Source organism: Struthio camelus, chromosome 28 (genome assembly GCF_040807025.1).
Source record: "Struthio camelus isolate bStrCam1 chromosome 28, bStrCam1.hap1, whole genome shotgun sequence".
Classification (NCBI taxonomy): Eukaryota; Metazoa; Chordata; class Aves; order Struthioniformes; family Struthionidae; genus Struthio; species Struthio camelus.
In genome coordinates, this window is record NC_090969.1 from 1566285 (window position 1) to 1584431 (window position 18147).

Here is an 18147-nt window from a genome sequence, read left to right on the forward strand (position 1 = left end):
GTGCAAGAGTACAGGGATCAGCATGCAACACAGTGCTGGTGTGCAGGAAAGCGTGCAGCTGGTGCCCCTGTGTGTGTGCGCAGAGATCCTCATGCAACAGGCTGTCCCTGTGCACACGAATCCGTGCGCAGCAGGGCTGCCAGCGTACGCAGGGATCCGTGTGCACCAGGGCACGTGCGCGTGCGTGGATCAGCGTGTAGTGAGGCACTGATATGCACACAGGTCCCCGTGCAGCAGGACTGTCAGCGCACACGGATCAGTGCAACAGAACCACGAGCACATGCACAGATCCCTGTGCAAAGGGACTGCCACTGTCTGGCACGAATTCTGGTGCAACAGGGGCACTGACGCACGCACGGATCAGCGTGCACTCCTGCTTGAAGTGACGAGGTTTGGTGTCCACCAGGCCAACCTCTCTGCACACCGAGCAGCGTGCAACGGGCTGCTTTGGGGAGGAAATAAGGAGAGCGACACGCCAAGGAAGGCACAGAGGGAAACCCAGCAGCACCTCCTGAGCTTTGCAAAGCACCAGAAGCACGCAGGTCTCGAACCAACCATTGTCGGTTTTTATTTTCTTTAAAATAAAAAAAAAAAAAAAAGAGAGGGCTGCTGAGCTCGGTGTGCGGAGCAGCCAGGGGTAACACATCCAGCGCCCGGACAGCGTCTCGTCCCTGTGCTCGCCTCCAGCTATCCCAAGGAGTCCAGCGCTGAGCAGTGTGCGCTTCCAATACTTCACCTTCCGTAACAGCCTTCCCTGCCACCTCAGACATTTGGCAGTTGCACAAGAGAAGATGTGAGGGAGGAGATGGAGGCAGTTCGGGTTGGGATGCTTCGGGAATCACCAGTCAACCGGAGGCTCACCTGCGCCGTTGTCATCTGTGACGGTGCTTCTATCGCAAGCATTGACCGGTCACAGCTGCTTCCCCCCGCGGGGGCTCCACGGACCCCCCTCCACCAGCAGGGCAGGAGTCTCGGGGTCTGACACGCTACAAGCAATACTCGCTCCCCCAAGCTCACAGGCCATCTCGCAAAGGCGCCAACTTTGCGGTCCAACAGCTCATCAGAGCTCAGGGGAAGACGGGTCCGTCTGTCCCTGCGGAGCGGGCACCCAGAGCTCCGCGTTGTTGCGGACGATGGTGAAGAGGCTGACGACGGCGAGCAGTGCCATCACCATCATCACGGAGCAGATGGTGAACATGTTCCTGGTGCCCGTCTTGTAGTCACTGTCGTGGAGGATGAGCATGCCGAGACAGGCCAGCAGGTTCAGGGGGACGCGGAACCAGTTCATCACTCCCACCTGGTCCTTCTCCGGGATCACCTTCCGCCGGAGGAAGCCCATGGCAGGGAAGTAGAGCCCGCAGGAGAGCTCGATGAGCAGGAAAGCCAGGAAGGATTCAGAAGGGCTCTCCTGGCCAGGGTTGGTGGAGAAAGTGAGCATGAAGAGGGAGAAGAAAACCATGAGGACAGAGAGCGAGAGGATGTGGATGGGCTGGAGGTGGTACCTTTTGGAGATGGCAATCCGATAGAGAGAAGAGCCCACCATGCTAGCTGCCATGAAGCTGGAGAAAACAATGCCCAAAGGTGAGCCGTGAGGATCCAGCACAGGTGTCCAGAGGAAGATGAAGATGTAGATGACGCTCTCAAACAAAGCCTGGATGGTGCCCAGGAGCAGGACGCGCCGGTCTGAGAGGAGGCACTTCAAGCCATCCATGCAGGTCTTGGAGAGTGCCCTCTTCTTCCCATAGTTCTCATCCCAGTTTTTCATGGCAAAGATGCCCGTCAGCATGAGGAGGGGGATGGAGACCATGAAAGGGGCCACCGGGCCCAGGCCCAGCCACTCCGCAAAGAAGTTGGCTGCCACCCCGGCCCCAATGGCAATGACATTGTTCCAGAAAGCAGCTCGCGAGAAGGTGGCGGGGATCCACTCCGCCGGGAAGTCGTAGCGCTCCACATGCTCATGAACGTACCATGCCTCGAAGGCGGAGAACAGGAGCGCTGTGGACAAGCCGCCTAATATCCTCCCGACCACCAGGACAAAGTAATCCCAGGAGAGTTTGGTGAGGCAGCAGACCGAGTAGGTCAAAGAAAAGAGGATGCAGGATTTCTTCCGGCCCAGCCAATCCACCAGGGACGTAGAGACCAGCCCAAAGAGGACACTGGAGGCAAAGCCACACACGTAGATGATGGCAATCTGCCCCTCCAGGAAGCGGTAGTGCTGGTAGAGTTTGTAGAGGTAGGGGCCCTGCAGCCAGTCGGCGGCCAGAGCCAGGAAATACACCTGGTAGTAGTCCCGCTGGAACTGGAGGAAAGCCGGGTTGGTGCACGCGCTACCGGTGAGCTTGGAGCGGCAGGCGGAGAACTCCAAGCCCAAGCATACGGCCAAGAGGACGGCGAAGGCGGCATAGGCGGTGAAGAGCATGGTGCCTCAGAGCGTCACGGGCATCTCTGGGAGAGAGGGCTACCGCGAAGCTCCTGAGAGAGGAGAAGAAAATGCCGTGACATCCGGATGGGAGGTGCACTGTTCTGCAGGAGTGGCCCCGAAGCAACCGCTCTGCTGCTCTGCCCACGCAAGCCGGGACACCTGGGCACCCCAAGGCCGTCCTTCCTCAGCAGCTGATTTTGAACTGTCAGCCCTCAAAGCTCTTGGACCCTGGGTCAGATGCCCATGAGGACACAAGCCGCAGGCAGAGCTGACTCCGGCTGGGAGATGGGAAGGGCTGCGGCAGACGGGAAGGGCTGCATTTACTGCAGAGCCACAGGGTGGAGCGAAGCAGTTACGAAACTCGGTCTGAGAAGCAGGAAAAACTCCACAGGACACTGGTCTGCCAGGTCACAGACTGGTCTCCATAAAGGCAACACCAGAAGTGCCATCACTCAGAAATGGAGAGTGCAAAGCCCATCCTGCGGCTCCTCCGCGATCGCTCGTAGGAGCCTCCTTGTCCCTCTACCTCTGCTCCCCAGTGACAAGCCGATCCGCAGAGGCGGAGGAAAGGACAGCTCCACCTCCAGCCAAGCCTCAACCCTCCACCCCATTGTACACTAATTTCTGCCTCTCTGCCAGGAGGTGAAGCTACAGTCCCCATCCGCAGCGTTCCCCACAGTGACCTGCCATCCCAGCCTGTCCCTTGGGGCTCGGCTGTGGCTCATCCCATGGCGCCAGCCCCATCCTGCTCCCATCTGCGCCGTGAGCACAAGCCCTAGAAGAAGCGGTCCGCAGTGAGAACAAGGCCGTTGGCAGCACAGTTGGTTTCAGACTCTTTGATGACTCTCCTGTGCCTACCCAGAAAGCCAAGGGGTTCAGGGCAAATTGCAAACAGAAAAGCTGTTTAATAGCAGGAAAAATAAAGTCACATCCTGTTTTATTTGCATTCTATGGGGATGGGATAGTCCTCAGGGTAAGAAAAAGCACGTGATATGCCGGGAGGACTGACGAGATCCAGGATCTGTCTGTCAAGGGTTTGGCTTCACTCCTAAACCAAGTGTTTGAACAGAAGTGCTAAAACAGCCTAAGAAAAAAATCCAAAAAACTAAAACCTCTGGTTTCCCAGTTGTATTATGTCCAGAGCCTGCCTGTCCCCAGGCACTACAGAGGCTGTCCCCTGCTCCTGTCCCTAATCCTCATTTCCAGCCTGCCCCTCACATCTTCCTCGCTGCTGCCTTGCAGCCGAATCTTTCCAGGTGACTTAAAAAAAAAAAAAATAAAATAAGGCGAACAGGTCTGTGTAGTCGCAGGGCAGGGCTGGGCAGGCAGCCAGGGCCACCACCGTCTCACCCTGTCACCTGTCCCCAGCTCACCTGGGTGGTCTCTGCTCCAGGGGAAGCCCCGCAGCATCCGGACAGTCCTATGGGTTGCAACCAGCTCCCGGAGATGCCAGGCCCCCGCCGTGAGCCGCTGTCCTGCCAGAGCGGACGTCCCCCTGATCCCGGGGCGTGAGAAAACAGGGTGAGGGTCTGTCCCTGCTGCCGGGAGACGGGTGAAGACCGTGAGTGGCCGCAAGTTTTGAGCATGGGCGGCCCCAGGCAAAGCCACCGAGCCCACGGCAGCTCCAGCCCCTGCAGCCCCTGGGGCAGCTCGTGCCCAAAAGGCACCTCTGGGTTTTTTGTCCCCCCCCCCCAAACTTGGCCCCATGTCACTCTTCTGCCCCTGGCAGCCCCCTCCCCACACCCTACCTAAGGCCCCCCAAGTCATCCCCCCCCCACTGCCCTATACATCCCCACAGCCCCCCGGATCTATACGTCCCCACTGCACAGACCCCACAGCCCCTGTTCTGTATGTCTCCACTGACCCCACGGCTCCCTCCCAGGCAGCCCCTCCCACAGAGGCCCCCAGCCCCCCTCTCAGTGACCCCCCAGCCCCACAGCCCCCCCTCTCAGTGACCTCTCAGCCCCATCTAACCCTACAGTCCATAGTCCCCTTGAGCCCCTCCCAGGGACCCACAGCCTCCAGCCCCACACAGCTCCATAGGGCCTCTCTCGGTGACCCCACCAGCTGGCCCCACACAGCCCCTTGGGCCCCTGCAGTGTCCCCACTGACTCGGCCCCATACAGCCCCTCATTGACCCCCTCTGGCCCTACACGGCCCCTCACTGACCCCCTCTGGCCCTACACGGCCCCTCACGGAGCCCCCCCCGGCCCCACACGGCACCTCATTGAGCCCCCCAGCCCCACACGGCCCCTCACTGACCCCCTCGGCCCCACATTGACTCCCCCAGCCCCACACGGCCCCTCACTGACCCCCTCGGCCCCACACTCACCCCCCAGCCCCACACGGCCCCTCACTGACCCCCCCGGCCCCACACTCACCCCCCAGCCCCACACGGCCCCTCACTGACCCCCCCTCGGCCCCACACTCACCCCCCAGCCCCACACGGCCCCTCACTGACCCCCCCCGGCCCCACACTCACCCCCCGGCCCCACACGGCCCCTCACTGACCCCCCGGCCCCACACTCACCCCCCGACCCCACCTGCCCCTCAGCGGGGGGAGAGGCCGCGCGCTCCCGGCGCCCGCGCGCACCCGCTTCCGCTTCCGCGTCGCCGCGGCCGGAGCCGCCGCGGCCGCCGCCATCTTGGCAGGCGTCACGTGACGCGGGCCCTGCGCTCGCCCCGCCCGCCCGGCCTGACCTCTCCCCTATGCCCCCCCCCCCCAAAATAACGGAGCCTTCCCCCCAAAATAACAGGCCACCCACCCACCCCCTGGTGGGGGGAGACGGGGATGAGACACCAGCCATCGCCATGGTGCTGCGCCCCCCCCACCGTTGCCATGGCGACCGTGGGGGCTGCAGGGGGCCAGGCCGAAGCCTGTCATGGCGGCCGGGGGGCCGGGGGGCCGCCGGGGGGGCCGCAGGGCAGTCACGGTGCAGCCATGGGGCAGCTGCGGGGCTGATGGGCGCTGTGGCAGGGCTGTGGGGTGGCTGTGGGGGCTGTGGGGCAGCCGCAAGGGTCGTGGGGGCCGCAGGGTGGCCGTGGGGCGGCTGGGGGGGGCTGGGGGGGCCACCAGGCAGCCATGGGGGGCACAGGGCAGCCGTGAGGCAGCCATGGGGGCCGCAGGGTGGCCGTGCGGCAGCTGCGAGGGCCGTGGGGGGGCTGTGGAGGCCGTGGGGCAGCCATGGGGCAGCTGCAAGGGCTCTAGGGCAGCTGTGGGGGTTGCAGGGTGGCCGTAGGGCAGCTGCGAGGGCCGTGGGGGGGCTGTGGAGGCCGTGGGGCAGCCATGGGGCAGCTGCAAGGGCTCTAGGGCAGCTGTGGGGGTTGCAGGGTGGCCGTAGGGCAGCTGCGAGGGCCGTGGGGGGGCTGTGGAGGCCGTGGGGCAGCCATGGGGCAGCTGCAAGGGCTCTAGGGCAGCTGTGGGGGTTGCAGGGTGGCCGTAGGGCAGCTGCGAGGGCCGTGGGGGGGCTGTGGAGGCCGTGGGGCAGCCATGGGGCAGCTGCAAGGGCTCTAGGGCAGCTGTGGGGGTTGCAGGGTGGCTGTAGGGCAGCTGCGAGGGCCGTGGGGTGGCCATGGGGCAGCTGCGAGGGCCGTGGGCAGCCGTGGGGCAGCTGTGAGGGCTGTGGGGCATCTGCCAGGGCTATGGGCAGCCCTGGGGGGTATGGGGCAGCTGTGAGAGGCCGGGGGGCAGTGGCCGGGGGGTGGTGGCCGGGGGCCCTCTCGCGCAGCCGCAGCCCAGCGCTCCGCCACTTTCCGTTTACTATTTCCTTTATTGCACTTCAAGATTAGACAAAAAATAAACCTTTTGCAGCGGTGCCCCAGCCCCAAAGTGCAAAGTTTCGCCCTCCCACCCCCACCCCCTTCCCGGCCCTGATATGTGTCCAGAGGGCCCGGATGCCTGGGTCCCTCAGCCAGCTCGGGGACCTCCCTGCCCCAAACCTGGGCGGGAGGGAGGGAGCGGGAGCCCCGCTTGCTCCAAAAAGCCCCAAAACGGCCCAAATTGGCCTTGGGGCTGAGGCAGGGCAGGCGGGAGGGGAGGGGGACGCACCGCGGGGACGGGGCCATCATCATCGAGGTGCCATCATCCCCGGGGTGCCATCGTCCCTGGGGCACCATCGTCATCGGGGTGCCACCATCGTGAGGGTGCCATCCTCATCAGGGTGCCACCGCCATCGGGGTGCTGTTGCCATCGGGGTGACATGGCCCCTGGGGTGTCCCTGAGGCCACAGGGCATCATCGCCATCAGGGTGTCATTGTCCCCTAGGGTGTCACTGCCATCCGGTGGTGCCATCATCTCCACGGTGTCCCCGAGGGCATGGGGGGCCATCGTTGTTGGGGTACCATCATCCCCAGGATGCCATTGTCATTGGGGTGCCATCGTCACTGGGGTATCCCCAGGTCACCCCCGAGGCCGCAGGGCCTCACCCTCCCCGGAGTGCCATCGTCATCAGGGGCATCCCCATCCCCGGGCCACCCCCAAGGCCACAGGGTGCCCCATCCTTGGCGGCGTTCCCGTCCCCGGGATGTCCCAAGGCTGCAGGCTGCTTCTGTCCCTGGGGTGCCCCCATCCCCAAGGCAGCCCCATCCCTGGGGATGTCCCCGAGGCCATGGGGCGTCCCCATCCCTAGAGTGTCCCCAAGGCTGTGGGGCGTCCCCATCCCCGGGGCATCTGCATCCCTGGAGCATCTCCAACACCACGAGGTGCCACTGTCCCCAGGGTGTCCCCGTCCCTGGCGGTGTCCCCGAGGCCATGGGGCGTCTCCATCTCTGGAGCATCTCCGAGGCTGTGGGGCGTCCCTGTCCCCAGGGCGGCCCTGTCCCTGGGGCATCCTGGAGGCCGTGGGGCATCTCCATCCCTGGAACATCTCCAAGGCCACAGGCTGCTGCTGTCCCTGGGGTGTCTCTGTCCCTGGGGCATCCCCAAGGCTGTGGGGCATTCCCATCTCCAGGACATCCCCATCCCTGGAGCATCTCCAAGGCCACAGTGTGCCGCCGTCCCCATCCTGGGGCACCCCCGAGACCATGGGGCATCCCCATCTTCAGGACATCCCCATCCCTGGAGCATCTCCAAGGCCGTGGGGCATCACTGTCCCCAGGGCATCCTCATCCCCGGAGCATCCCCGAGGCCATGGGGTGTCCCCATCCCCAGAGCATCCCCAAGGTGGTGGGGCGTCCCCATCTCCAGGACATCCCCATCCCCAGGACATCCCCATCCCTGGAGCATCTCCAAGGCCGTGGGGCATCACCGTCCCCAGGGCATCCTCATCCCTGGAGCATCCCCGAGGCCATGGGACGTCCCCATCCCCGGAGCATCCCCGAGGCGGTGGGGGCGTCCCCGTCCCCCCGGGAGGACTGGGGGGGGGGTGGAAGTCCCCGAGGGGGCGCAGCCGTGACCGGGGACTCAGGGCTCGATGGGGAAGGCGAGGAGCTTCTCGGCGTGCTGGCTGTTGAGGCTGCGCAGGTCGGGCAGGCGCAGGAGCAGGCGGGCGAAGAGCCCGGCGTCCTCGGGGCGCCGGCGGGCCAGCAGCGCCCGCAGCGCCCGCAGCAGCGTCTCCTGCAGCGCCTCCACCGCCTCGGCCGCCGCGATGCCCGCCCGCTCTGCGGGGCGCACGACGGGCGTCAGCACCCGCCGCGTCCCGCCGCCCGGCCCCGAAAGCCCCGCCGCCCCGGCCCCGCTCACCCGCCGACAGCAGCACCACGGCCATGAAGAGGGCGAGCTCCTGGGCGTCGAGCGCCAGCGCCGCCAGCTTCTCGCTGAAGTCGAACATGGCGTCGAGGAGGGCGCCCATGCCCAGGGCGCGCAGGCTGCTCAGCGAGTAGGTGTCGCCGCTGAGGAAGGTGAGCGCCTTCTGCGCCGGGTGGAAGAGCGCCGCGAAGCGCACCATCAGCACCTGGGGAGAGGGCCGGCAGCGGCGTGGGTGCCGGGCGCAGGCACGGAGATACGTGCCAGCCCGCCCCGAGCATGCACAGGGCAGGGCTGGGCATGCATATGTGCACACACACACACACGTGTGCACACGCACACCCCCAGCAGCGCTGTGCATGCACACAGGGCAGCGCTGTGCATGCATATGTGCACGCACACACACACGTGTGCACACGCACACCCCCGGCAGCGCTGTGCATGCACACGGGGCAGGGCTGTGCGTGCATATGTGCACACACACACACACGTGTGCACACGCACACCCCCGGCAGCGCTGTGCATGCACACAGGGCAGCGCTGTGCATGCATATGTGCACGCACACACACACGTGTGCACACGCACACCCCCGGCAGCGCTGTGCATGCACACGGGGCAGGGCTGTGCGTGCATATGTGCACGCACACACACACGTGTGCACACGCACACCCCCGGCAGCGCTGTGCATGCACACAGGGCAGCGCTGTGCATGCATATGTGCACACACACACACACGTGTGCACACGCACACCCCCGGCAGCGCTGTGCATGCACACGGGGCAGCGCTGTGCATGCATGTGCACACACACACGTGCGCACACACACACACACACACGCACACCCCCAGCAGCACCGTGCATGCACCCAGGGCAGCGCTGTGCATGCATATGTGCACACACACACACACGTGCGCACACACACACACATGCACACCCCCAGCAGCACCATGCACGCACCCAGGGCAGCGCTGTGCATGCATGTGTGCCCACACACACGTATGCACACACACACATGCGTGTGCACGCCCCCAGGGCAGCGCCACGCGCATACACGCGCGTGCCCCCCGCGCCGGGCTGCCCGCACAGACAGACGCGTGCAGCCCCCCCGAGCCGTGCCCGCCCCGCGGCGCCCGCCGGCCTGCCCGCGCTCACCTGGAAGGTGCCGGCCTTGAGCAGCAGCACCTGGTCGTGCTGGCCCAGGGCCTGGAAGCCCGGGATGCTCTTGGCGAACTCCACCACCTCGGTGACGGCGGGCGTGAAGCAGCGCGAGAAGTCCTGCCAGGCCTGCTGCCGGCTGCCGCCCGCCCCGCACCACGGGCTGCGGTTCAGCGGGCAGGCCTGGGGCCCGCGTCAGCCCCCGCCACCCCTGGGAGCCCGTCCCGAGGGGGTCCGGGGGGGTCTCGGATCCCTGCGTGCCCGTCTCGAAGGGTCTGGGGGGTGGCTGGATCCCTGGGTGCCCATCTCGAGGGGTCCGGGGGGGTCTCGGATCCCTGGGTGCCCATCTCGAGGGGTCCGGGGGGTGGCTGGACCCCTGGGTGCCCGTCCTGAGGGGTCTGGGGGGTGGCTGGATCCCTGGGTGCCCATCCCGAGGGGTCCGGGGGGTGGCTGGACCCGTGGGTGCCCGTCTCAAGGGGTCTGGGGGGGTGGCTGGATCCCTGGGTGCTCGTCCCGAGGGGTCCGGGGGGTGGCTGGACCCGTGGGTGCCCGTCTCAAGGGGTCTGGGGGGGTGGCTGGATCCCTGGGTGCTCGTCCAGAGGGGTCCGGGGGGTGGCTGGACCCCTGGGTGCCCGTCTCAAGGGGTCTGGGGGGTGGCTGGATCCCTGGGTGCCCATCCCGAGGGGTCCGGGGGGTGGCTGGACCCCTGGGTGCCCATCCGGAGGGGTCCGGGGGGTGGCTGGACCCCTGGGTGCCCGTCTCGAGGGGTCTGGGGGGGTGGCTGGATCCCTGGGTGCTCGTCCAGAGGGGTCGGGGGCAGCTGGACCCCTGGGTGCCCTCCCCAAGGGGTTGGGGGGGACTGGACCCCTGGGTGCCCGTCCGAAGGGTGTGGGGGGGCTTGGACCCCTGGGTGCCCGTCCCGAGGGGCTGGGGGGGGCTGGACCCCTGGGTGCCTGTCCCAAGGGGCCAGGGGGTCTCGGACCCCTGGGTGACCGTCCCAAGGGGTTGGGGGAGGGTCTTGGACCCCTGGGTGCTGTCTCAAAGGGTTGGGGAGGTCTCAGACCCCTGGGTGCCCGTCTCGAGAGGTTGGGGGCAGTGGACCCCTGGGTGCCCTCCCCAAGGGGTTGGGATGGGGGGGGGTCTCGGGCCCCTGGGTTCCCCCCCCAAGTGTTCAGCAAGAGGAACCGCCCCCCCCCCGCACCCCGCCGTGCCTCAGTTTCCCCAGTACTCACGATGCCGCGGGGGCCGGGGGGCTGCCAGGGGCAGGCGCGGGGGGGGCCGCCGGCAAACTCGCAGGGGGGGCAGCGGGCGGTGGGTGGGCAGTGGGCGCCCTCGGGGGGCTCGTAGGCGCCCGCCGGGGGCCCGCTGCCGAAAATGGCGCGGTAGGCGCGGGCGACGGCGCCGATGGCCTCCTCGGCGGGGCCGTCGGGGCTGGGGGGCGCCTCGGGGCCCGGCCCCCCCGGCCCCTCGCCCAGCCGCTGCAGGTAGCTCTGCATCTCGTCCAGCAGCCGCTGCTTCTCCCGCTTGGGGATGCGCCCGAAGCGCACGGCTGCGGGGGCACCGGCGCCCCGTCAGCGCTGCCACCGCCCGGCCGCGCTGGGATGCACTGGGAGGGACTGGGAGCACTGGGATGCGCTGGGAGGGACTGGGAGCGCTGGGATGCTCTGGGAGCACCGGGGTGCAGCGGGATGGAGTGGGGGCACTGGGATGCGCTGGGAGCATCGGGATGCTCTCACCCTGCGAGATGGGTGACGCTGGGAGCCTGGGGACACCCTGGAAGCAGGGGGACACTGGCAGCACTGGGATGCTCTAGGACCAGTGGGATGCACTGGGAGCACTGGGAGCCGGGGGACACCCAGGGAGCGAGGGGACATTGGGAGTATCGGCATGCACTGGGATGCTCTATGACCAGCGGGATGCATTGGGAGCACCAGGATGCACTGGGAGCTGGGGCACACTGGGCGCACCGCGACGCTCTAGGAGCGCTGGGATGCACTGGGATGCACTGGGAGCTGGGACACACTGGGCGCACCGCGACGCTCTAGGAGCGCTGGGAGGCACTGGGAGGCACTGGGAGCCAGGACACACTGGGCGCACCACGACGCTCTAGGAGCGCTGGGATACACTGGGAGGCACTGGGAGCTGGGACACACTGGGCGCACCACAACGCTCTAGGAGCAGTGGGATACACTGGGAGGCACTGGGAGGCACTGGGAGCCAGGGCACACTGGGCACACCACGATGCTCCAGGAGCGCTGGGATGCACTGGGATGCACTGGGAGGCACTGGGAGCCGGGGCACACTGGGCGCACCGCGATGCTCCAGGAGCGCTGGGATGCACTGGGAGGCACTGGGAGCCGGGGCACACTGGGCGCACCGCGATGCTCCAGGAGCGCTGGGATGCACTGGGATGCACTGGGATGCACTGGGAGCCGGGGCACACTGGGCGCACCGCGACGCTCTAGGAGCGCTGGGAGGCACTGGGAGGCACTGGGAGGCACTGGGAGCCGGGGGGCTCACCGTCGCGGGACATGCCGACGGCCAGGCACTTCTTGAAGCGGCAGTGCTGGCAGCGGTTGCGGTTCATGCGCACGACGAGGCAGTTCTCGTTCTTGACGCACATCTTGTAGCTGATGTTCTGCTGGATGCTGCGGCGGAAGAAGCCCTGGGGGGGCCGCGGCGTCAGCCCTGGGGACCCCTGGGGACCCTCCAGGGATCCCCCTGGAACCTCCTGCCCCCCCCAAGCCCCCCAGACCCCTGGGCCCCCCCGGACCCCCGCGGCCCACCTTGCAGCCCTCGCAGGCGTGGACGCCGTAGTGGAAGCCGGAGGCGATGTCCCCGCACACCTTGCACAGCAGCACCATCCCCCCCGTCTCTGGGGGGACACGGTAGGCTCAGCACTCCTGGGACCCCCCCCCCAGGACCTCCCCCAAACCTGCGAGGGACCCCTCTGCCCCCCCCAGGACTGCCCCAGGGACCCCTGAAGCCCTCTGCAACCCCAAACACCCAGGGACCCCCATACGCACCCCCAGAGACCCCTCTGCACCCCCAAAGACCCCTCTGCACCCCCAAGGACCCCCTCAGACCCCACAGGACCCCTCTGCACCCCCAGAATGCCCATGCACCCCCCAGGGGCTCCCTTATACCCCCAGAGTCCCCCCCCAGGCCCCCAAGGGACCCCCTTGCACCCCCAGGAATACCCTTGCACCCCCCCCAGGGACCTCTCTGCACCCCCCCAGACCCCCCAAAGACCCCTCTGCACCCCTCGGAATACCCTTCCACCCCCAAGGACCCCTTTGCACCCCCCAGGACCCCCCCAAAGACCTTCCCAAGCCCCCCAGCATCTCCAGGGACCCCCCCAGAGACCCCCCTTCACCCCCCAAGGGACCCCCTTGCACCCCCAGGAATACCCCTGCACCCCCAGGGACCCCCCCCAGACCCTGAAGGACCCCTTTACACCCCCAGGGACACCCCCAGAGATCTCCCCAGGCCCCCCAGCATCTCCAGGGACCCCCCCAGAGACCCCTCCAAGGGACCCCCACCCACCCAAAGGGGCAGAGAGCAGCCCAGACACCTGGGTCCCCCCTTACTGGCGAAGGTGCCGGTGAGGCTGTTGGGTTTGGGGGGGCCGGTGCGGGGGGCGGCGGGGGGCGACTGGCCGGGCCCGGGGCAGCGGCCGCCCTCGGGGAACTGGAAGGCCACCTTGGGCGAGGGGGGGGCGGCGGGCGCCGGCGGGGGCACCCCCAGCTCGACCAGCGTCAGCCCCTCCAGCGCCGGGGGCAGCGAGAGTGGCGGCGAGGGGGCGCCGGGGGGGCTGCCCCGCGCGGGGCTGCTGCCCGCCGTCGAGCCCACGTAGAGGATCACGCCGCCTGTGGGGGTGGGGGGACACACGGGCCAGGTCAGTGCCCGGGGTGGCCCTCGTCTTGGTGTCAGGGCGTGGGTGGCCCTCACCGTGGCATCAGGGCTGCGGCACCCCTTGCCACCCGGTGTTGCGCCCGGGGGCTCCTCACCCTGGCGTTGGGGTGCGGGTGCTCCTCAGGCCAGGTTTGGTGCCGGGGAGGGGGGCCCTCTCACCGTGGTGTTGGGGCTGCAGCACCCCTCACTGTGCCATGGAGGCTTGAGTGCCTCTCACCCTGGCATTAGCCTGAGGGTGCAGGACCTGCTGTCTGTGACCCTCACCCTGGTGTCAGGGCGGGAGGGGGGGGGTCTGTCACCCTAGCATTCAGGCCCGGATGCCCCTCACCCTGGCATCAGGGCTGCGGCACGCCTCACCCAGGTTTTGAGCCTAGGTGCCCCTCACCCTGGCCTCGGGGCTGCAGCACCCCTCGCCCCGGCGTTGGGCCGAGGGCGCCCCTCACCCTGGCGTCAGGGCTGCAGCACCCCTCACCTCTGTTTTGAACCTGGCAGCCCCTCGCCCTGGCCTCGGGGCTGTGACGCCCTTCCTGCCGGCGTGGAGCCTGGGCGACCCTCACCCTGCCCGCTGGTCAGAGGGTGCCCCTCACCCTGGCGTCGGGGCTGATGCGCCCCTCACCCCGGCTGAGCCGAAACGGGGGCGCAGGTGGTGGCGGGGGACCCCGCCGCGGGTGCACCCCGCGCCCGGCCCCACGTGCGCCGGCGCACACGCGTGCCGCCCCGGGCCATGTGGGCCAGCGGCACACGTGCCGCCGAAAGTAGGACACGGGGCTGAGCCGCGGCGGCCGGGGCGGCGGGGGGGGCCGCGCCAGCGCCGCGGGGCCCGGCACACGCGGGGGCACGCGCACGTGCGTTTGCACCCCTGGCTCCGGGGTGGTGTGTGGGGGGGTCCCTCCTGCACCCCGTTTTGCTCGGAGTGGCCCACTGCACCCCAAACTGCTCCGCTGCACCCCAAAATGACCCTGCTGCACCCTGAACTGCCCCTGTAGCACCCTAAACTGCCCCTACTGCACCCCAAACGGCCTCGTTGCACCCCAAACTGCCCCTGCTGCACCCCAAACTGCTTCGTTGCACCCCAAACTGCCTCATTGCACCCTAAAATACCCTGCTGCACCCTGAACTGCCCCTGTAGCACCCTAAACTGCCTCATTGCAGCCCAAACAGCCTCGTTGCACCCCGAACTGCCCTGCTGCACCCCAGACTGCCTCATTGCACCCTAAAATACCCTGCTGCACCCCAGACTGTCTCACTGCACCCCAAACAGCCCTGCTGTACCCCAGACTGCCCCTGCTGCACCCCAAATTGCCCCGCTGCACCCCAAAATATGCCGTGGCACACCAAAATGCTCCTGCTGCACCCTTATGGTCCCCATTGCACCCCAAAAGGGGTCTTGTCGCACCCCAAAATGCTCCCATTACACCAACTGCCCCACGGTGCCCCAAAAGCCCTTGTTGCACCCCAGACTGCTCCAGTGCACCCCGAACTGCCCCCCCTGCACCCGCCATTGCCCCTCTTTGCACCCCCCGCTGTCCCCACTTCACCCCATGGGCCCCCAGTGCACCCTACAGCCCCCCCCTTGCACCCCTCCGTGCCCCCCGCTCCCCGCCGGACACCCGGTGCAAGAGGGGTGCAGTGGGGCAGACTTGGGGGTGCAATGGGGGGGTGCAGTGGGGAGGGGGTGCAATGGGGAGAGGGTGCAGTGGGGCAGAGCTGGGGGGGGCAGTGGGGCCGGGCGAAGGGTGTCCTGGCTTGACCTCCCCGCGCCGCCGCCGCCACCGCCCACTAATGAACTGGGTCACGGCGGCGGCGGGGCTGTCGCCTGCCTGGTACGGCGCGTGCACACGCGTGTGCATGCATACAGCCCGCCGCACACGCCTGTGCATGCACACACCCCACCGCACACGCGTGTGCATGCACACACTCCGCGGCACACGCCTGTGCATGCACGCACCCCGCCACGCACGCCTGCGCATGCACGCAATCTGCAGCACATGCCTACACGCACGCACCTGTACATGCACGCACTCCGCGGCACACGCGTGTGCATGCACGCACCTCACCACACACGCGTGTGCATGCACGCACACACATGTGCGGCAGCCCGCACGCCCCGCTGCCCCCTCCCGGCGCGCCCCGAACCTGCGCCCCGCAGCCCCACGCGTGGCGGGCGGCCAGCGGACCGTGGCTGGTGGCCCCCAGCCGGGGCCACGGGGCACCGCCGCCGTGTCACCGCCGGGTCGCTGGTGCGTGCCACCGTGACGTCAGCCGCAGGCACCAACGTGAGCTCACCCAGACGCCGCCACGCGCCCCTGTGATGTCACCGACGTGCTGACACATGCCAACATGATGTCACCAAGACATTGGCGCTCACCACCATGGCATCACGCCATTGTGACGTCACCAAGACACCAACAAGCCCCACTGTGATGTCACCAAGACCCTGACACCTGCCATCATGATGTCACCGAGACCCCAACACTCGCCACTGTGAAGTCACCAAGACCCCGGCGCTCACCATCATGACATCACCAAGACCCTAATACACGCCACATGATGTCACCAGGCCACCCACGGGGGTGGCCAGCAGGGCCCAGCATGGTGCCACCGCGCAGCCCACAAGAGCCGCCACCACGGAGAGTCGTGGCGGGAACGAGCCCAACTGTGGGCACCGAGCTCTCGCGCTGCCACGTCCCCAGAGCTGCCATCACCCCAGGGACCCTGGCACGGAGCTGGGCATGTGGCCCCAGGCACGGTGCACTGAGCCGGGCACGGTGCACCAGGCACGGTGCACGGAGCTGGGCACGATGCACGGAGCCGGGCACGATGCACCAGGCATGGCGCACGGAGCCGGGCACGGTGCACGGAGCTGGGCACGATGCACCAGGCACGATGCACGGAGCCGGGCACGATGCACGGAGCTGGGCACAGTGCACCAGGCACGATGCACGGAGCCGGGCACGATGCACAGAGCTGGGCACGGTGCACGGAGCCGGCCAGCAACGCAGCCCCACGCTGCGCTGGGAAACCTCAGAGACATCAGGCAGCATCGGGGTGAGGGGCTGTGCCAGCCCCCCGTCCCTGCCGGCGCCGGGCGCCCTGCAACGCCCGCAGCCCAGCCCCAGGGCGAGACGGGTGCCAGGGTGCCCGGCCTGCACCGAGAGGCGTCCCCGTGACTCAGCCAGGCACAGGGGGATTCGGGGAAAACCCTCGCCCCGGCTGACACACACACGCAACGCAGCCCTGCCCGCACACCATATGCTCTGCACGCGCTGTACGTGCGTGTACAGCGCGAGTGCGGGGGTAAAACACGCGTGCACCAACCCGGAGACACAGCCGTGCATGGACACCATCACACCGTGCACGGACACCGTCACACCCTGCACGGATCCCCAGGGTGCAGTGTCCTGCGGTGCCTGGGGGTGGTGGTACAGGGGTCCTGGGGTGCAGGGGGTTCCAGGGTGCCTGGTATTCCCAGTGCAGGCAATGCCAGGGTGCAAGGGGTGCAGGACATTCGGTGTCCCCAGGGGTGCAGGGTTCTGGGGCACGGGTGTCTCCAGTGCGGGGGGGTCCCCAGGGTGCAGGGGGTCCTGGGACGCAGAGATGCCTGGTGTCCCCAGTGCAGGGTGTCCAGGGGTGCAGGGATGCCCAGAGTGCAAGGATGCATGGTGCAGGGGGGTCCTGGTGTGCAGGGAGCCCAGGGGTGCAAGGTTGAAGGGTGCTCCCACTGCATGAAGTCCCCAAGGTGCAGGGATGCCCGATGTCTCCAGTGCAGGGAGTCCAGGGTGCAGGGATTTCGGGGGGTGCAAGGACAGACAGTGCAGGGAGTCCAGGGTGCAGGGATGCCTGGTGTCCCCAGTGCAGGGAATATGAGGGTGCAAAGATGCCCAGGGTACAAAGGTGCACGGTACAGGGGGTCCCAGGGTGCAGGGATGCAGAGGGTCTCGGGCTGCAGGGAGTCCCAGGACACCAGGGATGCCCGGTGTCACTGGTGCAGGGTTCCGGGGATCCCTGGCACAGGGGTCCCGAGGTGCACAGGGTCTAGGGATGCAAGGTGTCCCGGGATGCAGGGATGCCTGGTGTCTTCGGTGTAGGGGATTCAGGGTGCAGGAGGTCCCGGGAAGTGTATGGGGTCCCCGGTGCAGAGGGTCCCCAGATGCAGGGATGCCGGGGGAGCCGGTGCAGGGGTCCCGAGGTGCACGGGGTCTAGGAATGCAAGGGGTCCCGGGATGCAGGGATGCAGGGAGTTCCTAGTGCAGGGGACCCAGGACACTGGGGTGCCCGGTGTCCCCGGTGCAGGGGGTCCCGGGCTGCAGAGAGCCCCGGGATGCAGGGATGCCCGGTGTCCCCGGTGCAGGAGGTCCCGGGACGCAGAGAGCCCCGGGAGGCAGGGATGCCCGGTGTCCCCGGTGCAAGGGACCCGGGACGCAGGGATGCCCGGTGTCCCCGGTGCAGGGGGTCCCGGGTTGCAGAGAGCCCCGGGACGCAGGGATGCCCGGGATGCAGGAATGCCCGATGCCCCGGTGCAAGGGACCCGGGACGCAGGGATGCCCCGGTGTCGCCGGTGCAGGAGGTCCCGGGACGCAGGGATGCCCCGGTGTCGCCGGCGCAGGGGACGCGGTGGTGCAAAGACGCCCGGTGCCCGCGGTGCAGGACGCCGCCGGGGCCGTGCCTTACCCGCGCTGCTCTCCATGCTGGCCGGGTCGGGGCGGGCGGTGCGGCGGCGCGGGGCCGGGGCCGGGGGCGGCGCGGCGGGGCCGGGGCCGGGGCGCGCGGGGGCGGCGGCGGCGGCGGCGGCGGCTCGCGCTGGCATCGCCGCGGCCCCGCTCATGCGGCGCCCGCACGTGACCGCCCGCGCTGCCCCACTGACACACATTCGCGCGCGGGCACGTGCCGGGCGGCGCCGCGCCGCCTGCACTGCGGGGTCGGAGCCGCTCGGCATCGCTCGGCACCGCTCGGCATCGCTCGGCCACGCTCG

General features: G+C 68.1%; 2 protein-coding genes across 10 annotated transcripts; both read right to left on the bottom strand.

Annotated features, from left to right (window-relative positions):
- Window positions 1–564: 564 nt before the first annotated feature.
- Window positions 565–5095, bottom strand: MFSD5 (major facilitator superfamily domain containing 5). 9 transcript variants are annotated; one of them, XM_068921080.1, is made up of 3 exons: window positions 4953–5095; window positions 3796–3960; window positions 565–2472 (listed from the first exon to the last, which is right to left on the bottom strand). In XM_068921080.1, exon 3 carries the CDS (start codon window positions 2417–2419, stop codon window positions 1061–1063), a length of 1359 nt encoding a protein of 452 aa, XP_068777181.1. In that variant the 5' UTR covers window positions 2420–2472; window positions 3796–3960; window positions 4953–5095; the 3' UTR covers window positions 565–1060. The 9 variants fall into 9 exon arrangements, with proteins under 9 accessions (XP_068777181.1, XP_068777182.1, XP_068777183.1 ...); XM_068921081.1 differs by having other exon boundaries at window positions 3796–3917; window positions 4966–5093; XM_068921082.1 differs by having other exon boundaries at window positions 4966–5076.
- A 1086-nt stretch (window positions 5096–6181) lies between these two features.
- On the bottom strand, window positions 6182–17904 carry LOC138062516 (nuclear receptor subfamily 1 group D member 1-like). Its single transcript, XM_068921076.1, has 8 exons — window positions 17847–17904; window positions 12851–13129; window positions 12047–12135; window positions 11781–11925; window positions 10493–10809; window positions 9258–9443; window positions 8103–8313; window positions 6182–8020 (listed from the first exon to the last, which is right to left on the bottom strand). The coding sequence occupies exons 1-8, from the start codon at window positions 17860–17862 to the stop codon at window positions 7824–7826; spliced, it is 1440 nt and encodes a 479-aa protein (XP_068777177.1). The 5' UTR covers window positions 17863–17904; the 3' UTR covers window positions 6182–7823.
- Between the last annotated feature and the right edge of the window lie 243 nt (window positions 17905–18147).

Bases quoted from the DNA above. Each gene is read 5' to 3' on its own strand.
- MFSD5 (XM_068921080.1), bottom strand. From the start codon at position 2,419: ATGCTCTTCACCGCCTATGCCGCCTTCGCCGTCCTCTTGGCCGTATGC.
- LOC138062516 (XM_068921076.1), bottom strand. The intron at 12,136-12,850 runs GTAAGGGGGGAC...GTGTCCCCCCAG, and splicing joins CCTCACCGGCACCTTCGCCA to AGACGGGGGGGATGGTGCTG. The intron at 11,926-12,046 runs GTGGGCCGCGGG...CGGCCCCCCCAG, and splicing joins ACGCCTGCGAGGGCTGCAAG to GGCTTCTTCCGCCGCAGCAT.